Source organism: Patiria miniata, unplaced genomic scaffold, assembly GCF_015706575.1.
Source record: "Patiria miniata isolate m_02_andy unplaced genomic scaffold, ASM1570657v1 HiC_scaffold_20, whole genome shotgun sequence".
NCBI classification, from domain to species: Eukaryota; Metazoa; Echinodermata; class Asteroidea; order Valvatida; family Asterinidae; genus Patiria; species Patiria miniata.
In genome coordinates, this window is record NW_024037059.1 from 15536132 (window position 1) to 15553500 (window position 17369).

At 40.6% G+C, this 17369-nt stretch overlaps 1 protein-coding gene across 1 annotated transcript in view; it reads left to right on the forward strand.

Moving 5' to 3' along the window:
* Positions 1–259: 259 nt before the first annotated feature.
* Positions 260–17369, forward strand: part of LOC119728307 (translation factor Guf1, mitochondrial-like) — a 34123-nt gene continuing 17013 nt past the window's right edge. The window contains exons 1-6 of the mRNA XM_038200497.1: positions 260–643; positions 1746–1857; positions 13526–13674; positions 15027–15185; positions 15431–15579; positions 17151–17354. Coding sequence (XP_038056425.1) covers positions 377–643; positions 1746–1857; positions 13526–13674; positions 15027–15185; positions 15431–15579; positions 17151–17354 — 1040 coding nt within the window. The 5' untranslated portion in view covers positions 260–376. The remainder of the gene's footprint in view (positions 644–1745; positions 1858–13525; positions 13675–15026; positions 15186–15430; positions 15580–17150; positions 17355–17369) is intronic.

Below are 17369 nucleotides of genomic sequence, written 5' to 3' on the forward strand. Positions count from 1 at the left end.
TTTCTTGGGGGGGGGGGGGGAGGAACCCAACTTATCCACTATGTTAACATGACGAGGTTTACCGCGCTAGAGATAAATATCATAATGAAAATACATTTATTATAATTATCTGTGAACTTTTATTTTGACTGAAACGGAAGTTAATTTATAATGTCAATGTGGCAGCCCTCGATCCGTGCTTACTTTTTACCCATAGACGCTTTTACCCATAGACATGCTTTTACCCCAAAAAATTCTAAATAGCGCCCTCAATAGTTACAACATAAACATGATAAAGATGGCGGCCTCCATGGCCAAGGTTTTCGTCAAACTTTGAATCCAAAAGTTGATTTAGATTAATTATTTGAGCCCTCATTTAGTCGGAAAAGACATCATCATGTTACTATTGAAGCTGTACAGATGTCATCTTTGTCACTGTTTGAAAGTTATTAGGACTAGATGTGGTTTAAGTGATGGCACGAGTCGAAGTGTATCGACCGGTATGACCGGCAACATGGGCAACAATGGCATGTCGATGGCGTCGACTGCTGTATTTTTGAAAGCAAGATCAAGCGTAGGTCTCCTTCGAAGTGATCGCCAGAGCCGAAAAACTTTTCTTACATCTGGACCTGGAAGATCAGCATCAGATCAAAGGAAATCAGGGGTAAGTGTGTTTGCCTGTTTGCCTGTTTGTATTAATTCCTCCAAATGCAACTTTTTTCAATTTGTTTGGTTTTGTCAATAAATTCTAAATGTCATTGTTCATTGGTTGTTTGTTTGTTTGTTTGTTTGGTTGTTTGTTTTTGAGGAACAGATTTGTGATGAATAATTGTTTAACAAAATGCGACCAAATAGGCCTAACCCTCCATTCCTTTTCGTAAAACACATATGTCAGCAAACTGATGGGAAAACACATTTCTTATGTCATCAATGTAAAGTTACTGTACAGAGTGAACGGTCATACAATGATGTACACAATCTGTGTTAGACACATTTTCCCACCAAATTGTACTTGCATAACTCATGGACTGAGAAAGATTTTAGTGTGTGCTGTGCTCAAAACGAGTTTGTTATTTGAAATAATTGCAGAACACCCCTCCACATAAAGTTACTCCCTTGAAAATAAATGGCTTCATTGTCGGGAATTCAGTAATGTAAGGGTACATGTAGTCCAAAAATGTGGGACTCAGTTGTCTAGCCCCCCCCCCCCCCACCTGAAAAAAAATCCATAAAAAAAATTAAAATTGCACTAGCAAAATGTAAGAATGTGAGGTACATGCAAACGGTTTCCCTAAATAAATAGTCGTGAAAAAGGTGCATTTGTACACTTTAAGTTAATATAGTGTGAATGATTTTAGGATTTTATTGGCCCCCCCCCCCCCTCACCTATTGATTTTCGGAGGCCTAAGTGTCTGGAGAAAATAACCGGTCTACATTTCAGCACGCCTCCCTCAAAAAAATTCTGGATCCACCCTGCTAGCCCCCCCCCCCCCAAAAAAAACAAATATTGGCTCTTGAACCGCGCCTTATGGGACTCTCAATACTGTTAAGGCAGTAAAATGTTAACGCTTCACAGCAAATGAGCATTTCAAGTCTGTAAAAGTATAGAAGCAATTAATCAATTCAGCATTGTGCAGAGTGATTTGGGCAGTTTCAAAAACCAATGCCCCTGCCCTGTGTCAATGAGTGAAATAAACATCCCTCCTACATCTCTTTTAAGATGTGGGACCTGTTTATTAACAAATAAATGATCATTTCCAATCCAGGATGCAATTGATATGTCAATGTTTCCAGTGGAGAACATTCGGAACTTCAGCATCATTGCTCATGTTGACCATGGAAAGAGTACACTGGCAGACAGACTACTGGAGCTTACAGGTATGTTCCTGTGAAATCCTCAGGCCCAAAATAATGAGCTGCAAATGACACTGCACATGCAGGCATATTGGGCGATTAAAAGAAATAAGTCTTAGTTATACTCAATCATATTAAACACAGTACAACAACTATAAATATATTGGGCGGTAGCGAAGCACGTCAAGAGCCGTCGGCTTTTCCCGCCATTTATTCTTCACAACTATATGAACTTTCACATTACAATTTAAATATAAAACAATTGTATTAATTATTTGCAAAAAATAACTCGTAGCTTTTATTCTCATAAAGTTATTTTATGCTGTATCATTTTGGGAGTGTGTAATCGAAAATTACGCCCACAAAATATACAAACTAAACCGGACCTAGCCAAAATTGTTTGTTATATTACACACTTGTATTAAAAGGAACGTCGATTCCCTTACCAATAAATACAGGTCCAGGGGTTAATTATGTTTATTATCATTTGTACAGTGTTTGTATTAACGCAACTGTTTGCAACATGCAATCAAGGCCTGCAATAAGAATCACCTCATTCAACAACCGCAAACTGTTGTTGCATACTGAGCCATTCTGAAATCTTTGTGAAAATGTCGCTTTATACCGTTACTTACAATGTGTATCATTTATAAAATAAATGAACTTAGAAAACTAATATAAATTCACTTCCTCGGAGAAACGCGACGTCCAGGAAAAAACAGAGATAACATTTTTAAAATGCTCTGAAAACCTGTGCCCAAAAACATTCAACGCTCTCCTCCATGAAGGTGTTGGACTTCACCTGAATGTCAAATTATAAATTAATAGCAAATTTTAGAAACTAACGAGGTGGATCTTGTGAAGTGCTTTGCTAGAACTGGCTTTCTTTTATCCCTCCTCCTTATTTATACTACTCACTGATCTCATTACGTAACACCTTTTCTACTAATCACCTGGTATGCATTACATGCGTCGCCCGAATTCCAAAGACAATTATTTCCCGCTATACTTTGAACTGCGGGAAATGGATAGTCTTAGTTATACTCAATCATATTAAACACAGTACAACAACTTATATATTGGGCGGTAGCGAAGCACGTCAAGAGCCGCCTAATAGACCAAAAGATCATCCCAAAGCAAGTGTTACTATGGATAAAGCATTTCATTACAGATATAAATGCATTATATGAAATTTGCGTTATCATATTTTGACAGTTACAAACCAAGACTTTGAGTAACTTCCAAACGCTTCTGGAGCGAATCAGCTATGTAACCATCCTTACTTTCATCCCTCTGCCATCTCCCGTGTCTTTTTAGACACCTATCGCTTATTTGGTTACTGGCTGCTGCTGTAGCACCCCCCGACCTGAGTGAATGTAGGCCAAGATTCATACCGGGTGCAACGGCCGTAAGCATTTTGAGGATTGTCTCTCTGGCTCTAGTATAACTTAAAGGCTTATCTTTAGAAATAAGTTTAGTGACATTCTTGGATCTGTTAGCAGGTTTAAACAAGAAATGATATGAATCAGTAGTAATACCTGTAACTGATATGTATCTCAACAACATATGGTGAGGACATGCCGAAGTAGAACCCTTGGCAGTAATAACTTTGTTGCCTTGCCTAAGTTGATCTGTTTTACTTTTCTTAATATTGATGATAAGGTAATCAGGATGAATAACCACTTCATTACATCGAATTGAACTTAGTTCATCATATTGCAAAAACCCCGCAAAAGCTGTTGTAATCATACACAATGTTCTGATTTCAATTGGATCATTACCATCTACATATTTGTTGCATAGTTCAATGGTTATATCAGCTGTAACTGCATCCTTTTTGATGACTTTGTGGCCAGTGGTCCGTTTCACTGACTCGTGCAGATTCCGGACGAAGGCGTTGTCTGTAGGATCCGGTAAGCCATTCATGTCGTGTACCCATTTGATTGCGTAAACTGCAGATGAGATGACGTTATGAGACGAGCCTCCGTCTAGAAGTTTTGTCAAGTAAACTGCTACATGAATAGGCTCTGCTGGGATCTCTTGGAAGCTGTTCTGGTGACAAAAGCTTGTCCGTCGTTTGAAAGCTCCGTAGTACTTGGCGACAGTATTGTCGCTCCTGGCTGCTAGTAGATGAACACACATCCTCTCTCCTATACTCTCATCAGTAACCCCTGCTTTTCTCAAAGCATCTCCAACGCTGCTTTTCAGTTGGATACCTGAAAAAAAAAAAAATACCGGTAGTCAATCACCAATATATTCTACTTCACTCACGGATTACCTCTGTTCTTTAGTGAAACAGTCTCCTATCTGTCAGATTACGTTCAAAACAAAATGTGCAAATCTATCAAAGTGAACTTCAATGGGTTTTCTGAGAAAATCCCAAACTTGCTGCAACTTTGAGTAATAACTTTCTGCTGTGGCAATATTTTGCTATCTTTGACAAAATCCTTGAACATTCCATTTCCGGAAACTAATTCCGACCAGAATGGAGCTGATCTCCACTGTGGAACAATCATGGTACCACTAGCTTTTTCTTTTTGCATCTTTTTCAAAGCTCTAAGAATAAGCCTAGGTGGGGGAACAATCCAGCTACAGTCATCTGACCAATTCTGGCTAAATGCATCAACTCCTTCTGTTCCAGGGCACCAAAACCTGGAGTCAAATCGTTTACAATGCGTGGTTAAATTCGTTGCAAATCTGTCTATTGTATGGGGGCCCCATACTGTGTCCAAATGGTTGAAAATCTTTACATCGACTTGCCAATCATCACTATCCTTAATTCAGCTAAGTGTATCAGCTTTCACATTATCCGTTCTTTTAATCCACTCAGGCTGAATATTAATCCCTTCCTTTTTACATGTATCATGGATGCTCAAAGCGATATGTTGCAAGTCCGGTTTCTTGCTGCCAGACTTTACGATTATCTTCACATTTTTATTGTCAGTGAACCATCTATTAAACCTTCTTATTTTGCAAAATTTGAACATTGCTCTTAAGAACTCTATGTACAGCTTCAGCCTCTCTCCAACTGGAGCTTGGCTGAGCCTCATCATGGTTCCATGAACCAATCACTTCCGTTCCTTCAGCTAAGGCTTCCGCACACAGGGAAACATACCCACCGTATCCGTCTCCGGATGCGTCACTAAATGCTTCAATTTCATACTCATCTTTGTACTCTATATTAAACCCTTCATCATTCAGGTTCTTGACTTCATTATTCCAAAATTTGATTTCTTTGTATGCCTCATCATCTATCAGAACAGGTGCATTCCAACTGGCTCTAGTATCTATGCATCGATATAAAGCTCTGGTCTTTAATCTTGCAATTTTACCAACTGCATGTATCAAAGATATTATCTGGCCAATAACAGAGGCCAAAAATCTGGCTGCGACCAGACTACTCTTACTCATATCTATTTGTTCAATCAGGGAAACCAGAGCAGTTTCCACTCTTTCTATTTGTGTATCCGTTGCATGCAACATGCCTGTGGACATAGACCACTTGAACCCCAACCACTGTGCAACCTGCGAAGGTTCCCAAACACACTTGTCATGAGCTATCAAAAAACCTAGATTTTGGAGTGATGTTTGAATTTCTTTGCTTGAATTTGCTGCATCTTTAAAGTTACTGCAACCGCAAAGGCCGTCGTCTAAAAATATGACGACTTTGTGACCTTTTGACCTCCACCAGGAAATGACTATTGTGTAATCATACACAATGTTCTGATTTCAATTGGATCATTACTATCTACATATTTGTTGCATAGTTCAATGATTACATCAGCTGTAACTGCATCCTTTTTGATGACTTTGTGGCCAGTGGTCCGTTTCGCTGACTCGTGCAGATTCCGGACGAAGGCGTTGTCCGTAGGATCCGGTAAGCCATTCATGTCGTGTGCCCATTTGATTGCGTAAACTGCAGATGAGATGACGTTATGAGACGAGCCTCCTTCTAGAAGTTTTGTCAAGTAAACTGCTACATGAATAGGCTCTGCTGGGATCTCTTGGAAGCTGTTCTGGTGACAAAAGCTTGTCCGTCGTTTGAAAGCTCCGTAGTACTTGGCGACAGTATTGTCGCTCCTGGCTGCTAGTAGATGAACACATATCCTCTCTCCTATACTCTCATCAGTAACCCCTGCTTTTCTCAAAGCATCTCCAACGCTGCTTTTCAGTTGGATACCTGAATAAAAATAAATACCGGTAGTCAATCACCAATATATTCTACTTCACTCATGGATTACTTCTGTTCTTTAGTGAAATACTCTCCTATCTGTCAGATTACGTTCAAAACAAAATGTGCAAACCTATCAAAGTGAACTTCAATGGGTTTTCTGAGAAAATCCCAAACTTGCTGCAACTTTGAGTAATAACATTCTGCTGTGGCAATATTTTGCTTTCTTTGACAAAATCCTTGAACATATACCATTCCCGGAAACTAATTCCGACCAGAATGGAGCTGATCTCCACTGTGGAACAATCATGGTACCACTAGCTTTTTCTTTTTGCATCTTTTTCAAAGCTCTAAGAATAAGCCTAGGTGGGGGAACAATCCAGTTACAGTCATCTGACCAATTCTGGCTCAATGCATCAACTCCTTCTGTTCCAGGGCACCAAAACCTGGAGTCAAATCGTTTACAATGCGTGGTTAAATTCGTTGCAAATCTGTCTATTGTATGGGGGCCCCATACTGTGTCCAAATGGTTGAAAATCTTTACATCGATTTGCCAATCATCACTATCCTTAATTCGGCTAAGTGTATCAGCTTTCACATTATCCATTCTTTTAATCCACTCAGGCTGAATATTAATCCCTTCCTTTTTACATGTATCATGGATGCTCAAAGCAATATGTTGCAAGTCCGGTTTCTTGCTGCCAGACTTTACGATTATCTTCACATTTTGATTGTCAGTGAACCATCTAACCTTCTTAATTTGCAAAATTTGAACATTGCTCTTAAGAACTCTATGTACTGCTTCAGCCTCTTTCCAACTGGAGCTTTGCTGAGCCTCATCATGGTTCCATGAACCAATCACTTCCGTTCCTTCAGCTAAGGCTCCCGCACACAGGGAAACATACCCGCCGTATCCGTCTCCGGATGCGTCACTAAATGCTTCAATTTCATACTCATCTTTTTACTCTATATTAAACCCTTCATCATTCAGGTTCTTGACTTCATTATTCCAAAATTTGATTTCTTTGTATGCCTCATCATCTATCAGAACAGGTGCATTCCAACTGGCTCTAGTATCTATGCATCGATATAAAGCTCTGGTCTTTAATCTTGCAATTTTACCAACTGCATGTATCAAAGATATTATCTGGCCAACAACAGAGGCCAAAAATCTGGCTGCGACCAGACTACTCTTACTCATATCTATTTGTTCAATCAGGGAAACCAGAACAGTTTCCACTCTTTCTATTTGTGTATCCGTTGCATGCAACATGCCTGTGGACATAGACCACTTGAACCCCAACCACTGTGCAACCTGCAAAGGTTCCCAAACACACTTGTCATGAGCTATCAAAAAAACCAAGATTTTGGAGTGATGTTTGAATTTCTTTGCTTGAATTTGCTGCATCTTTAAAGTTACTGCAACCACAAAGGCCGTCGTCTAAAAACATGACGACTTTGTGACCTTTTGACCTCCACCAGGAAATGACTATTGTGTAATCATACACAATGTTCTGATTTCAATTGGATCATTACTATCTACATATTTGTTGCATACTTCAATGATTATATCAGCTGTAACTGCATCCTTTTTGATGACTTTGTGGCCAGTGGTCCGTTTCGCTGACTCGTGCAGATTCCGGACGAAGGCGTTGTCCGTAGGATCTGGTAAGCCATTCATGTCGTGTGCCCATTTGATTGCGTAAACTGCAGATGAGATGACGTTATGAGACGAGCCTCCTTCTAGAAGTTTTGTCAAGTAAACTGCTACATGAATAGGCTCTGCTGGGATCTCTTGGAAGCTGTTCTGGTGACAAAAGCTTGTCCGTCGTTTGAAAGCTCCGTAGTACTTGGCGACAGTATTGTCGCTCCTGGCTGCTAGTAGATGAACACATATCCTCTCTCCTATACTCTCATCAGTAACCCCTGCTTTTCTCAAAGCATCTCCAACGCTGCTTTTCAGTTGGATATCTGAATAAAAATAAATACCGGTAGTCAATCACCAATATATTCTACTTCACTCATGGATTACTTCTGTTCTTTAGTGAAATACTCTCCTATCTGTCAGATTACGTTCAAAACAAAATGTGCAAACCTATCAAAGTGAACTTCAATGGGTTTTCTGAGAAAATCCCAAACTTGCTGCAACTTTGAGTAATAACATTCTGCTGTGGCAATATTTTGCTTTCTTTGACAAAATCCTTGAACATACCATTCCCGGAAACTAATTCCGACCAGAATGGAGCTGATCTCCACTGTGGAAAAATCATGGTACCACTAGCTTTTTCTTTTTGCATCTTTTTCAAAGCTCTAAGAATAAGCCTAGGTGGGGGAACAATCCAGTTACAGTCATCTGACCAATTCTGGCTAAATGCATCAACTCCTTCTGTTCCCGGGCACCAAAACCTGGAGTCAAATCGTTTACAATGCGTGGTTAAATTCGTTGCAAATCTGTCTATTGTATGGGGGCCCCATACTGTGTCCAAATGGTTGAAAATCTTTACATCGATTAGCCAATCATCACTATCCTTAATTAAGCTAAGTGTATCAGCTTTCACATTATCCGTTCTTTTAATCCACTCAGGCTGAATATTAATCCCTTCCTTTGTTACATGTATCATGGATGCTCAAAGCAATATGTTGCAGGTCCGGTTTCTTGCTGCCAGACTTTACGATTATCTTCACATTTTTATTGTCAGTGAACCATCTAACCTTCTTATTTTGCAAAATTTGAACATTGCTCTTAAGAACTCTATGTACTGCTTCAGCCTCTCTCCAACTGGAGCTTTGCTGAGCCTCATCATGGTTCCATGAACCAATCACTTCCGTTCCTTCAGCTAAGGCTCCCGCACACAGGGAAACATACCCGCCGTATCCGTCTCCGGATGCATCACTAAATGCTTCAATTTCATACTCATCTTTGTACTCTATATTAAACCCTTCATCATTCAGGTTCTTGACTTCATTATCCTAAAATTTGATTTCTTTGTATGCCTCATCATCTATCAGAACAGGTGCATTCCAACTGGCTCTAGTATCTATGCATCGATATAAAGCTCTGGTCTTTAATCTTGCAATTTTACCAACTGCATGTATCAAAGATATTATCTGGCCAACAACAGAGGCCAAAAATCTGGCTGCGACCAGACTACTCTTACTCATATCTATTTGTTCAATCAGGGAAACCAGAGCAGTTTCCACTCTTTCTATTCGTGTATCCGTTGCATGCAACATGCCTGTGGACATAGACCACTTGAACCCCAACCACTGTGCAACCTGCAAAGGTTCCCAAACACACTTGTCATGAGCTATCAAAAACCTTAGGTTTTGGAGTGATGTTTGAATTTCTTTGCTTGAATTGGCTGCATCTTTAAAGTGACTGCAACCGCAAAGGCCGTCGTCTAAAAACATGACGACTTTGTGACCTTTTGACCTCCACCAGGAAATGACTATTGTGTAATCAAACACAATGTTCTGATTTCAATTGGATCATTACTATCTACATATTTGTTGCATAGTTCAATGATTATATCAGCTGTAACTGCATCCTTTTTGATGACTTTGTGGCCAGTGGTCCGTTTCGCTGACTCGTGCAGATTCCGGACGAAGGCGTTGTCCGTAGGATCCGGTAAGCCATTCATGTCGTGTACCCATTTGATTGCGTAAACTGCAGATGAGATGACGTTATGAGACGAGCCTCCTTCTAGAAGTTTTGTCAAGTAAACTGCTACATGAATAGGCTCTGCTGGGATCTCTTGGAAGCTGTTCTGGTGACAAAAGCTTGTCCGTCGTTTGAAAGGCTCCGTAGTACTTGGCGACAGTATTGTCGCTCCTGGCTGCTAGTAGATGAACACACATCCTCTCTCCTATACTCTCATCAGTAACCCCTGCTTTTCTCAAAGCATCTCCAACGCTGCTTTTCAGTTGGATACCTGAATAAAAATGAATACCGGTAGTCATCACCAATATATTCTACTTCCCTCATGGATTACTTCTGTTCTTTAGTGAAATACTCTCCTATCTGTCAGATTACGTTCAAAACAAAATGTGCAAAACCTATCAAAGTGAACTGCAATGGGTTCTCTGAGAAAATCCCAAACTTGCTGCAACTTTGAGTAATAACATTCTGCTGTGGCAATATTTTGCTTTCTTTGACAAAATCCTTGAACATTCCATTCCCGGAAACTAATTCCGACCAGAATGGAGCTGATCTCCACTGTGGAACAATCATGGTACCACTAGCTTTTTCTTTTTGCATCTTTTTCAAAGCTCTAAGAATAAGCCTAGGTGGGGGAACAATCCAGCTACAGTCATCTGACCAATTCTGGCTAAATGCATCAACTCCTTCTGTTCCAGGGCACCAAAACCTGGAGTCAAATAGTTTACAATGCGTGGTTAAATTCGTTGCAAATCTGTCTATTGTATGGGGGCCCCATACTGTGTCCAAATGGTTGAAAATCTTTACATCGATTTGCCAATCATCACTATCCTTAATTCGGCTAAGTGTATCAGCTTTCACATTATCCGTTCTTTTAATCCACTCAGGCTGAATATTAATCCCTTCCTTTTTACATGTATCATGGATGCTCAAAGCAATATGTTGCAAGTCCGGTTTCTTGCTGCCAGACTTGACGATTATCTTCACATTTTTATTGTCAGTGAACCATCTAACCTTCTTATTTTGCAAAATTTGAACATTGCTCTTAAGAACTCTATGTACTGCTTCAGCCTCTCTCCAACTGGAGCTTTGCTGAGCCTCATCATGGTTCCATGAACCAATCACTTCCGTTCCTTCAGCTAAGGCTCCCGCACACAGGGAAACATACCCGCCGTATCCGTCTCCGGATGCGTCACTAAATGCTTCAATTTCCTACTCATCTTTGTACTCTATATTAAACCCTTCATCATTCAGGTTCTTGACTTCATTATTCCAAAATTTGATTTCTTTGTATGCCTCATCATCTATCAGAACAGGTGCATTCCAACTGGCTCTGGTATCTATGCATCGATATAAAGCTCTGGTCTTTAATCTTGCAATTAAGTTTGAATTTCTTTGCTTGAATTTGCTGCATCTTTAAAGTTGCAACCGCAAAGGCCGTCGTCTAAAAACATGACGACTTTGTGACCTTTTGACCTCCACCAGGAAATGACTACTTTCATCATCTTGGTGAAAATGAATGGTGCGATGGCTAATCCAAAGGGCAAAACATTGAATTGGTAAAAACACGTTTTGTCAGCGTTGGTCCAAGAAAAACCCAGATATATGTTTTGTGACTAGGAAATATTTCAATATGGTAGTAGGCGGATTTGAGGTCAAATGTGAATAGAAAATCTCCTTGTTGAAACATCTGTTTAGCTACTGAAATGTCTTCATATTTAAACTTGAACTGTGCAAGATGAGGATTCAAATCCCTGCAATCCAAATCTAATCTCGCCTTATTGTTTTTTCCAAAGGCAACCGTCAAAGGATTCACACAAGTTGGTGTTTGACCAAGCTCCGAAATACAACCTTTGTCCTTGAGCTTTTTGATTTCGTCTGCAACAAACGAACTGTTATCCAATGCTGACCGGTTGTTTTTCAAATGAAATGCATCTGGAAGCGTTTTGAAAGGAATAATAGACCCATTCTTTATAACTGATCTGATGTGAGCATTAACACTGGCTTTTTCCCAATGATTCAGTGAATTTTAATCGACCAATCGTTGATCCTTGTCCATGATGCTCACCACTTTTATCATCGGCTAAGTCTTGCCTGAAAACCTTATGATCACCAGAGGTTTTACATTCAGAGAAAACCAAACGATCACTTATCTTATTAGCGGCCTTTGCCGGCTGTCTCGTCTTGAGGCACTCATGTCTCCAGTGGCCTGGCTGTCCGCAGCTGAAGCACACTCCTGGCTTGCTGTACGATGCCGTGCTGCTGGTACGATGAGCAGGTGGGAGGACTGGATCAGCACGTGCCGAGTTAGGCCATGATGAGAATCGGCTTGTTTTCTTGACTCTTTTGGCTTGTTCAAGCTTCATATATACTCTCAAATGGATGCTCTGGATTCGGCACGATTTATACGCTTTTCGTCATCCGAATCTGATGCAAGCGGATTGGTTTCGTATTCGGTGACAACTCGCCACCCGGATTCGGAAGCATCCGCCATCTTAATCAATTTTTGACGGCGACTTAAAAGTTCAATACCTTCAGTGACATCCTTGGATGCTTGAGGTAAATCCCTCATGCTGTCCAGGTTAGACTTGGCATCTTTCAGCTTGGTGGCAACCTTTGCGTTAAACTTGTATTTATAAATACCTCAGACAGTTTAGCTATTCCTATTGGTCGAGAGCCCGTCACGTGGCCGGTCTTAAACGGATGATAAAGACATGGCTAGCTGGTCTTAAACACTTTTCCAGTGTCACAATAAAATGTGGACTCCTAAAAATCCAGTGCCTCTTACCGTTTCATTGGTTGAACGTTCACAATCCTCACGTAGGCATGCGCAACACTACAAGCGAGTCAGAATTTTATAGTTCTAAATTCAAAACGCAACGCTCCAGGTGCGTTCTGCGTGACATCGCGCAGAACATGTTACGTGCGCGTCAATCTCCATAAAAGGGTTGTTTACATCTTACTCGCCAGCTGAACACTCCATTATTTTGCTAGAGGGATGTTTCAAAAAGCATGAAGTGAACTTGTTGAACAAAATCGGGATTTTTTGAACGGATTATTTGATATTTTTTTACGGATAAGGTATTTATGAATGGGAATAAATATGTGCTCTGTCGGTATTTATCACTCTGTTTAATACCGCTTAAAGTCTGGGTGCTGATAATTACCCTCGCCTCCGGCTCGGGTAATTATCAGCACCCAGACTCTAAGCGGTATTAAACGAGTGATAAAAACCTCCGGAGCACACATTTATTCCCTTATTGATCTTCGCAGCTTTTGCGTTTAAATCTGTAACTATCATTACTTAGAATGTTGTGTTCGATTTTTGACAACGGAGTGTCCGAGATCTGTCTCTGCGTGTCGCTTACTTTGCTCACAAAGCTTGCAAATTTGGTAGATATCAAGCCATCCATCTTGTCTAATAATAGGGCTGCCTGCGATCCTGCAACTGCGTGTTTAACACGGTTACAATCGATAAAGGCTGCTTGCGCTTGTGCATCCATGGCGGAAAAAGAAACTAACGAGGTGGATCTTGTGAAGTGCTTTGCTAGAACTGGCTTTCTTTTATCCCTCCTCCTTATTTATACTACTCACTGATCTCATTACGTAACTCCTTTTCTACTAATCACCTGGTACGCATTACATGCGTTGCCTGAATTCCAAAGACAATTATTTCCCGCTATACTTCGAACCGCGGGAAATGGATATTCTTGATCTTTGACCACTATTCTTGAACTTTGTAGCTGTTAAAGCTGCAGTGCCTTAAACACTGAGTGTACTATTAAAATAACACTAAATTTTCCCTGGGAAAAAAACTTCAAGCATAATTAACAAAATAACGTTGGGATAATTTTTTTGTTCAGGTACAATCTCTAAGACATCTGACAACAAGCAGGTTTTGGACAAGTTACAGGTGGAGAGGGAACGTGGCATCACTGTCAAGGCTGTCACAGCGTCAATGTTCTACTCACACAAGGGAAAGAAATACCTACTGAATCTCATCGACACACCCGTAGGTTTGAGAATTGTACTTCATGTGGATGCGAATTTCTTTGACACGCACAGTCAGGGGTTTGGTTGTGGGTGTTGAACAGGGGCGCGTTCCACTCATGCAAAAATGCACACTTTTGCCAATGTTGGTTACATTTACTCAAATGGCAATACATCATCATATACTGCGTGTCGTCTTCTCTTAAGCACTTATCATAAGAGAGTATCTGAAGATATTCAATTTGGATAACTCTTTTTTTTTTCAAGAGCCCAGCCTTTTCCAATGCTAACATATTATGTTCTAGACAAGTTCTCAGCATTGAAAGAGATCTCAATTTTTTTCACATACACCCAGCATTACAGAACAGCATGTACGCCAGATTTGAAAAAAACCCAGTATTTGTTGTGGAAACCTTGAGGCATTAAGGTAAGACGGTCCTACTAAAGCACGTCAACAAGCGTCAACAAGCGTCAACAAGCGTCAACAAGCCTCAATGGTCGTCAACGAGCGTCAACAAATTTTGTATAGGCTTTTGAACATTAAAAACAGCTTTATATGGTAGAAAAAGCAATAAAGAACATCTTCTGCATATCAATTAAAGTAAAAATTATTTTAAAACTTGGTTTTTTGAACGCAAAATGTACGCCGAATTTGTCGATAAAGTTGGCCGCCATCTTGTTTGGATGGCGCTGTAGACTTTGCGCATGCGTAGTATGGCTCTGTACACTTCACGCATGCGTAGTACGGCAAGCTACACATAAACAAGATGGCGGCCAACATTTATCGACAAATTCGTCGTACATTTCGCGTTCAAAAAAACAGGTTTAAAATAATTTTAACTTTAATTGATATGCAGAATATGTTCGTTATTGCTTTTTCTACCATATAAAGCTATTTTTAATGTTCAAAAGCCTATGATACAAAATTTGTTGACGCTCGTTGACGACCGTTGAGGCTTGTTGAGGCTTGTTGACGCTTGTTGACGCGCTTTAGTAGGACCCAGGTAAGATGCTCCCTATGGACTGATAGATTCATACTTCACACAACTGCAAATTGTCACAAAACAATAGACCTGAGACGTAATGACATAATGGCTTTGTTTACATATGCGCTTTCCTATGGGAGCGAAGTCGGGACACCAGATAAAGTGGGGACAGTCTAATACACAAAGCGTGACGTCCTTACGTCTCAGGCCTATTGCAGCACATTTTGCCAGAGTTGAAATGTGTTCAAGTTTTGCAGACTTGAAGCACAAATACTTGCCATGACATCACAATTTGCATTTGTGCTGAGTATGAACCGACCTCCTTGTTCATAACTTTTGAGCTTAAGCTTCTGAGCTTCTGTTGTTGTCTGGTCTTCTTTTTATCCAGGGCCATGTTGATTTCAACTATGAGGTGTCTCGCTCTCTCAAAGCCTGCGAGGGGGTGCTACTCCTAGTGGACGCAAACCAAGGAGTCCAAGCTCAGACAGTGGCCAACTTCTACCTGGCATTTGAGTCAGATCTGTGCATCATTCCTGTCTTGAATAAAGTAAGTTCCCCCCACCAGTTGATTCATGGGGAGAAGAAAAAAATGAGAGTATGTACCAATTCAATTTTGATTAACCCTGTGTGACTCCTGCTAGATCTTTGATTTACTCAGGAGGCTTTGAGGAATGAACAGGGTTCAGGAAGGTAGAACCCTACCAGAATTTCTTTATAATGTTTCACAAACATAATTTCTATGGCAATTTCTATGATTGAAGGTGTAATCAGCATTATTCAATTACCTTTCAGATTGATTTGAAGTTTGCTGACCCTGAGGCAGTAGCCAATCAGATCAAGACGCTGTTTGACATTGAGAGAGAGGACGTCTTGTCCATATCTGCCAAACTTGGGACAGGAGTGGATGAAGTGTTACCTGCAGTCATCGACAGAATACCACCGTAAGTTGATATCAACAACTATCAGGGTCGAGCAATGTTCACAGAGTGAACGAAATGCATTGCGAGTTAAAGGAACTCGGGGAAGAACAAAGTATATTTCCAACAATATTTGAGAATCCCTCAATTACAATATTACAACAATGAATTAAAATTGCCCGACATTTTCTTCTTGGAGATTGCTCAAAACGGCTTACCAGTGAATTGCCTTGCGTGCCATGCATGTAGCCAAAGTCCTTGCAGTATTAATGAGTTGATGATGACAATAGAAAAACGTTGTGCGGCTTTTCACCAAGCATCCCTTCAATTGGGAAAAAGAGAGAGATGCGACATGTAATGCCTCTATGCACTTAATCCCTTCACAAAGATGCTAGAGTCTGTGTTGTTTTTAGATAAAACCTGAATGGTTGTGTATTCACACTATAAAAGTGGGAACCAGTGTATGGATGTAGTGTATACGAATGTAGTGTGTATCATGCCCTGGAGTTATCCTGTGTAGTTAGCAGAGTTGTAACGAGTCACTGATTTTTGTGACTCGAGTCGAGTCGAGTCATTTTAAAGAAGTGACTCAAGTCGAGTCGAGTCATTAGGTCAACAAGGTCGAGTCGAGTCGAGTCGAGTCACAGTGTGTGGTCGAGTCGAGTCGAGTATTTAGCTCGAGTCAAAATATTTGAACACCATATAATAAATTACAATAAAAAGCAACAAACACAAGAGAGAAAGAATACAAGGCACCAGTCTATTACCAAAAATCCAAATTAGACTTAAAGTATGCTGTATGGTACCCGACCAACAGTTTCCATTGCTAGCTCACGTCACAGATAAGAAGATGTGAAACTTCGGTCTTATAACTGGTTTGGCTTCGGGTCTAGATTTTGTTGTTCGCTGATCGCTGACAACGTCAAAACCTAATTACATTATACAAAACTGTTTTTGATTATTTAAAGGTGGTCCCGTCCGTATCCATTTTTTTGGGTGAAATCGGGACATAAATTTAGCCAGCGTTCCACCAAGAGCTTTATAAGAAATCGCCTGAAACCAATGATGAAACCACGGATTGAGAAATGCGTTTTAAGTCTGGTTCCGGGTTTAGCATTAAATGCTATAGAACCACAAGGTGGGACTCCGCGACACGGTGTATGTTTGTTATATCATTATGGAGGAAGGAAAACAGATGGCCGCTTTATATGAACGTACATTATTCGCGAACATAACGTGACGTGAACAAAAACTGTCAACGCGAACGGCGCGGCGTAAGTCATTGCAAATATTTTTCGCAAGTAAGTTTTACTTTTATATTTGGGACTTGAGTCTTATTAGCCTTCCTCGAGTCGAGTCGAGTCATTCTGATGAGGGACTCAAGTCGAGTCGAGTCATTTGCTCGCAGTGACTCGAGTCGAGTCGAGTCATTTACCCATCGGGACTCGAGTCGAATAGAGTCACCAAAAAATATGACTCGAGTCGGACTCGAGTCGAGTCATTGACTCGAGTCATTACAATTCTGGTAGTTAGTCAGCACAATCTGTTCTTCCTTCACACATGTTAAAATTATGCCCAATTTTGTTTCCCTCCAGACCACAGAGTGACCTTGAATTACCCCTCAAGGCCCTCATCTTTGACTCCTGGTATGACCAGTACCGTGGAGCCATCACCAACATCGCCCTCATTGACGGCAAACTGAGGAAAGGAGACAAGATCACTGCGGCCCACTCAGGCAAGACGTATGAGGTGCAGGAGATAGGGATTATGCATCCAGAGCAAGTGGCCTGCAGAGAATTGTGAGTGGAAACGCT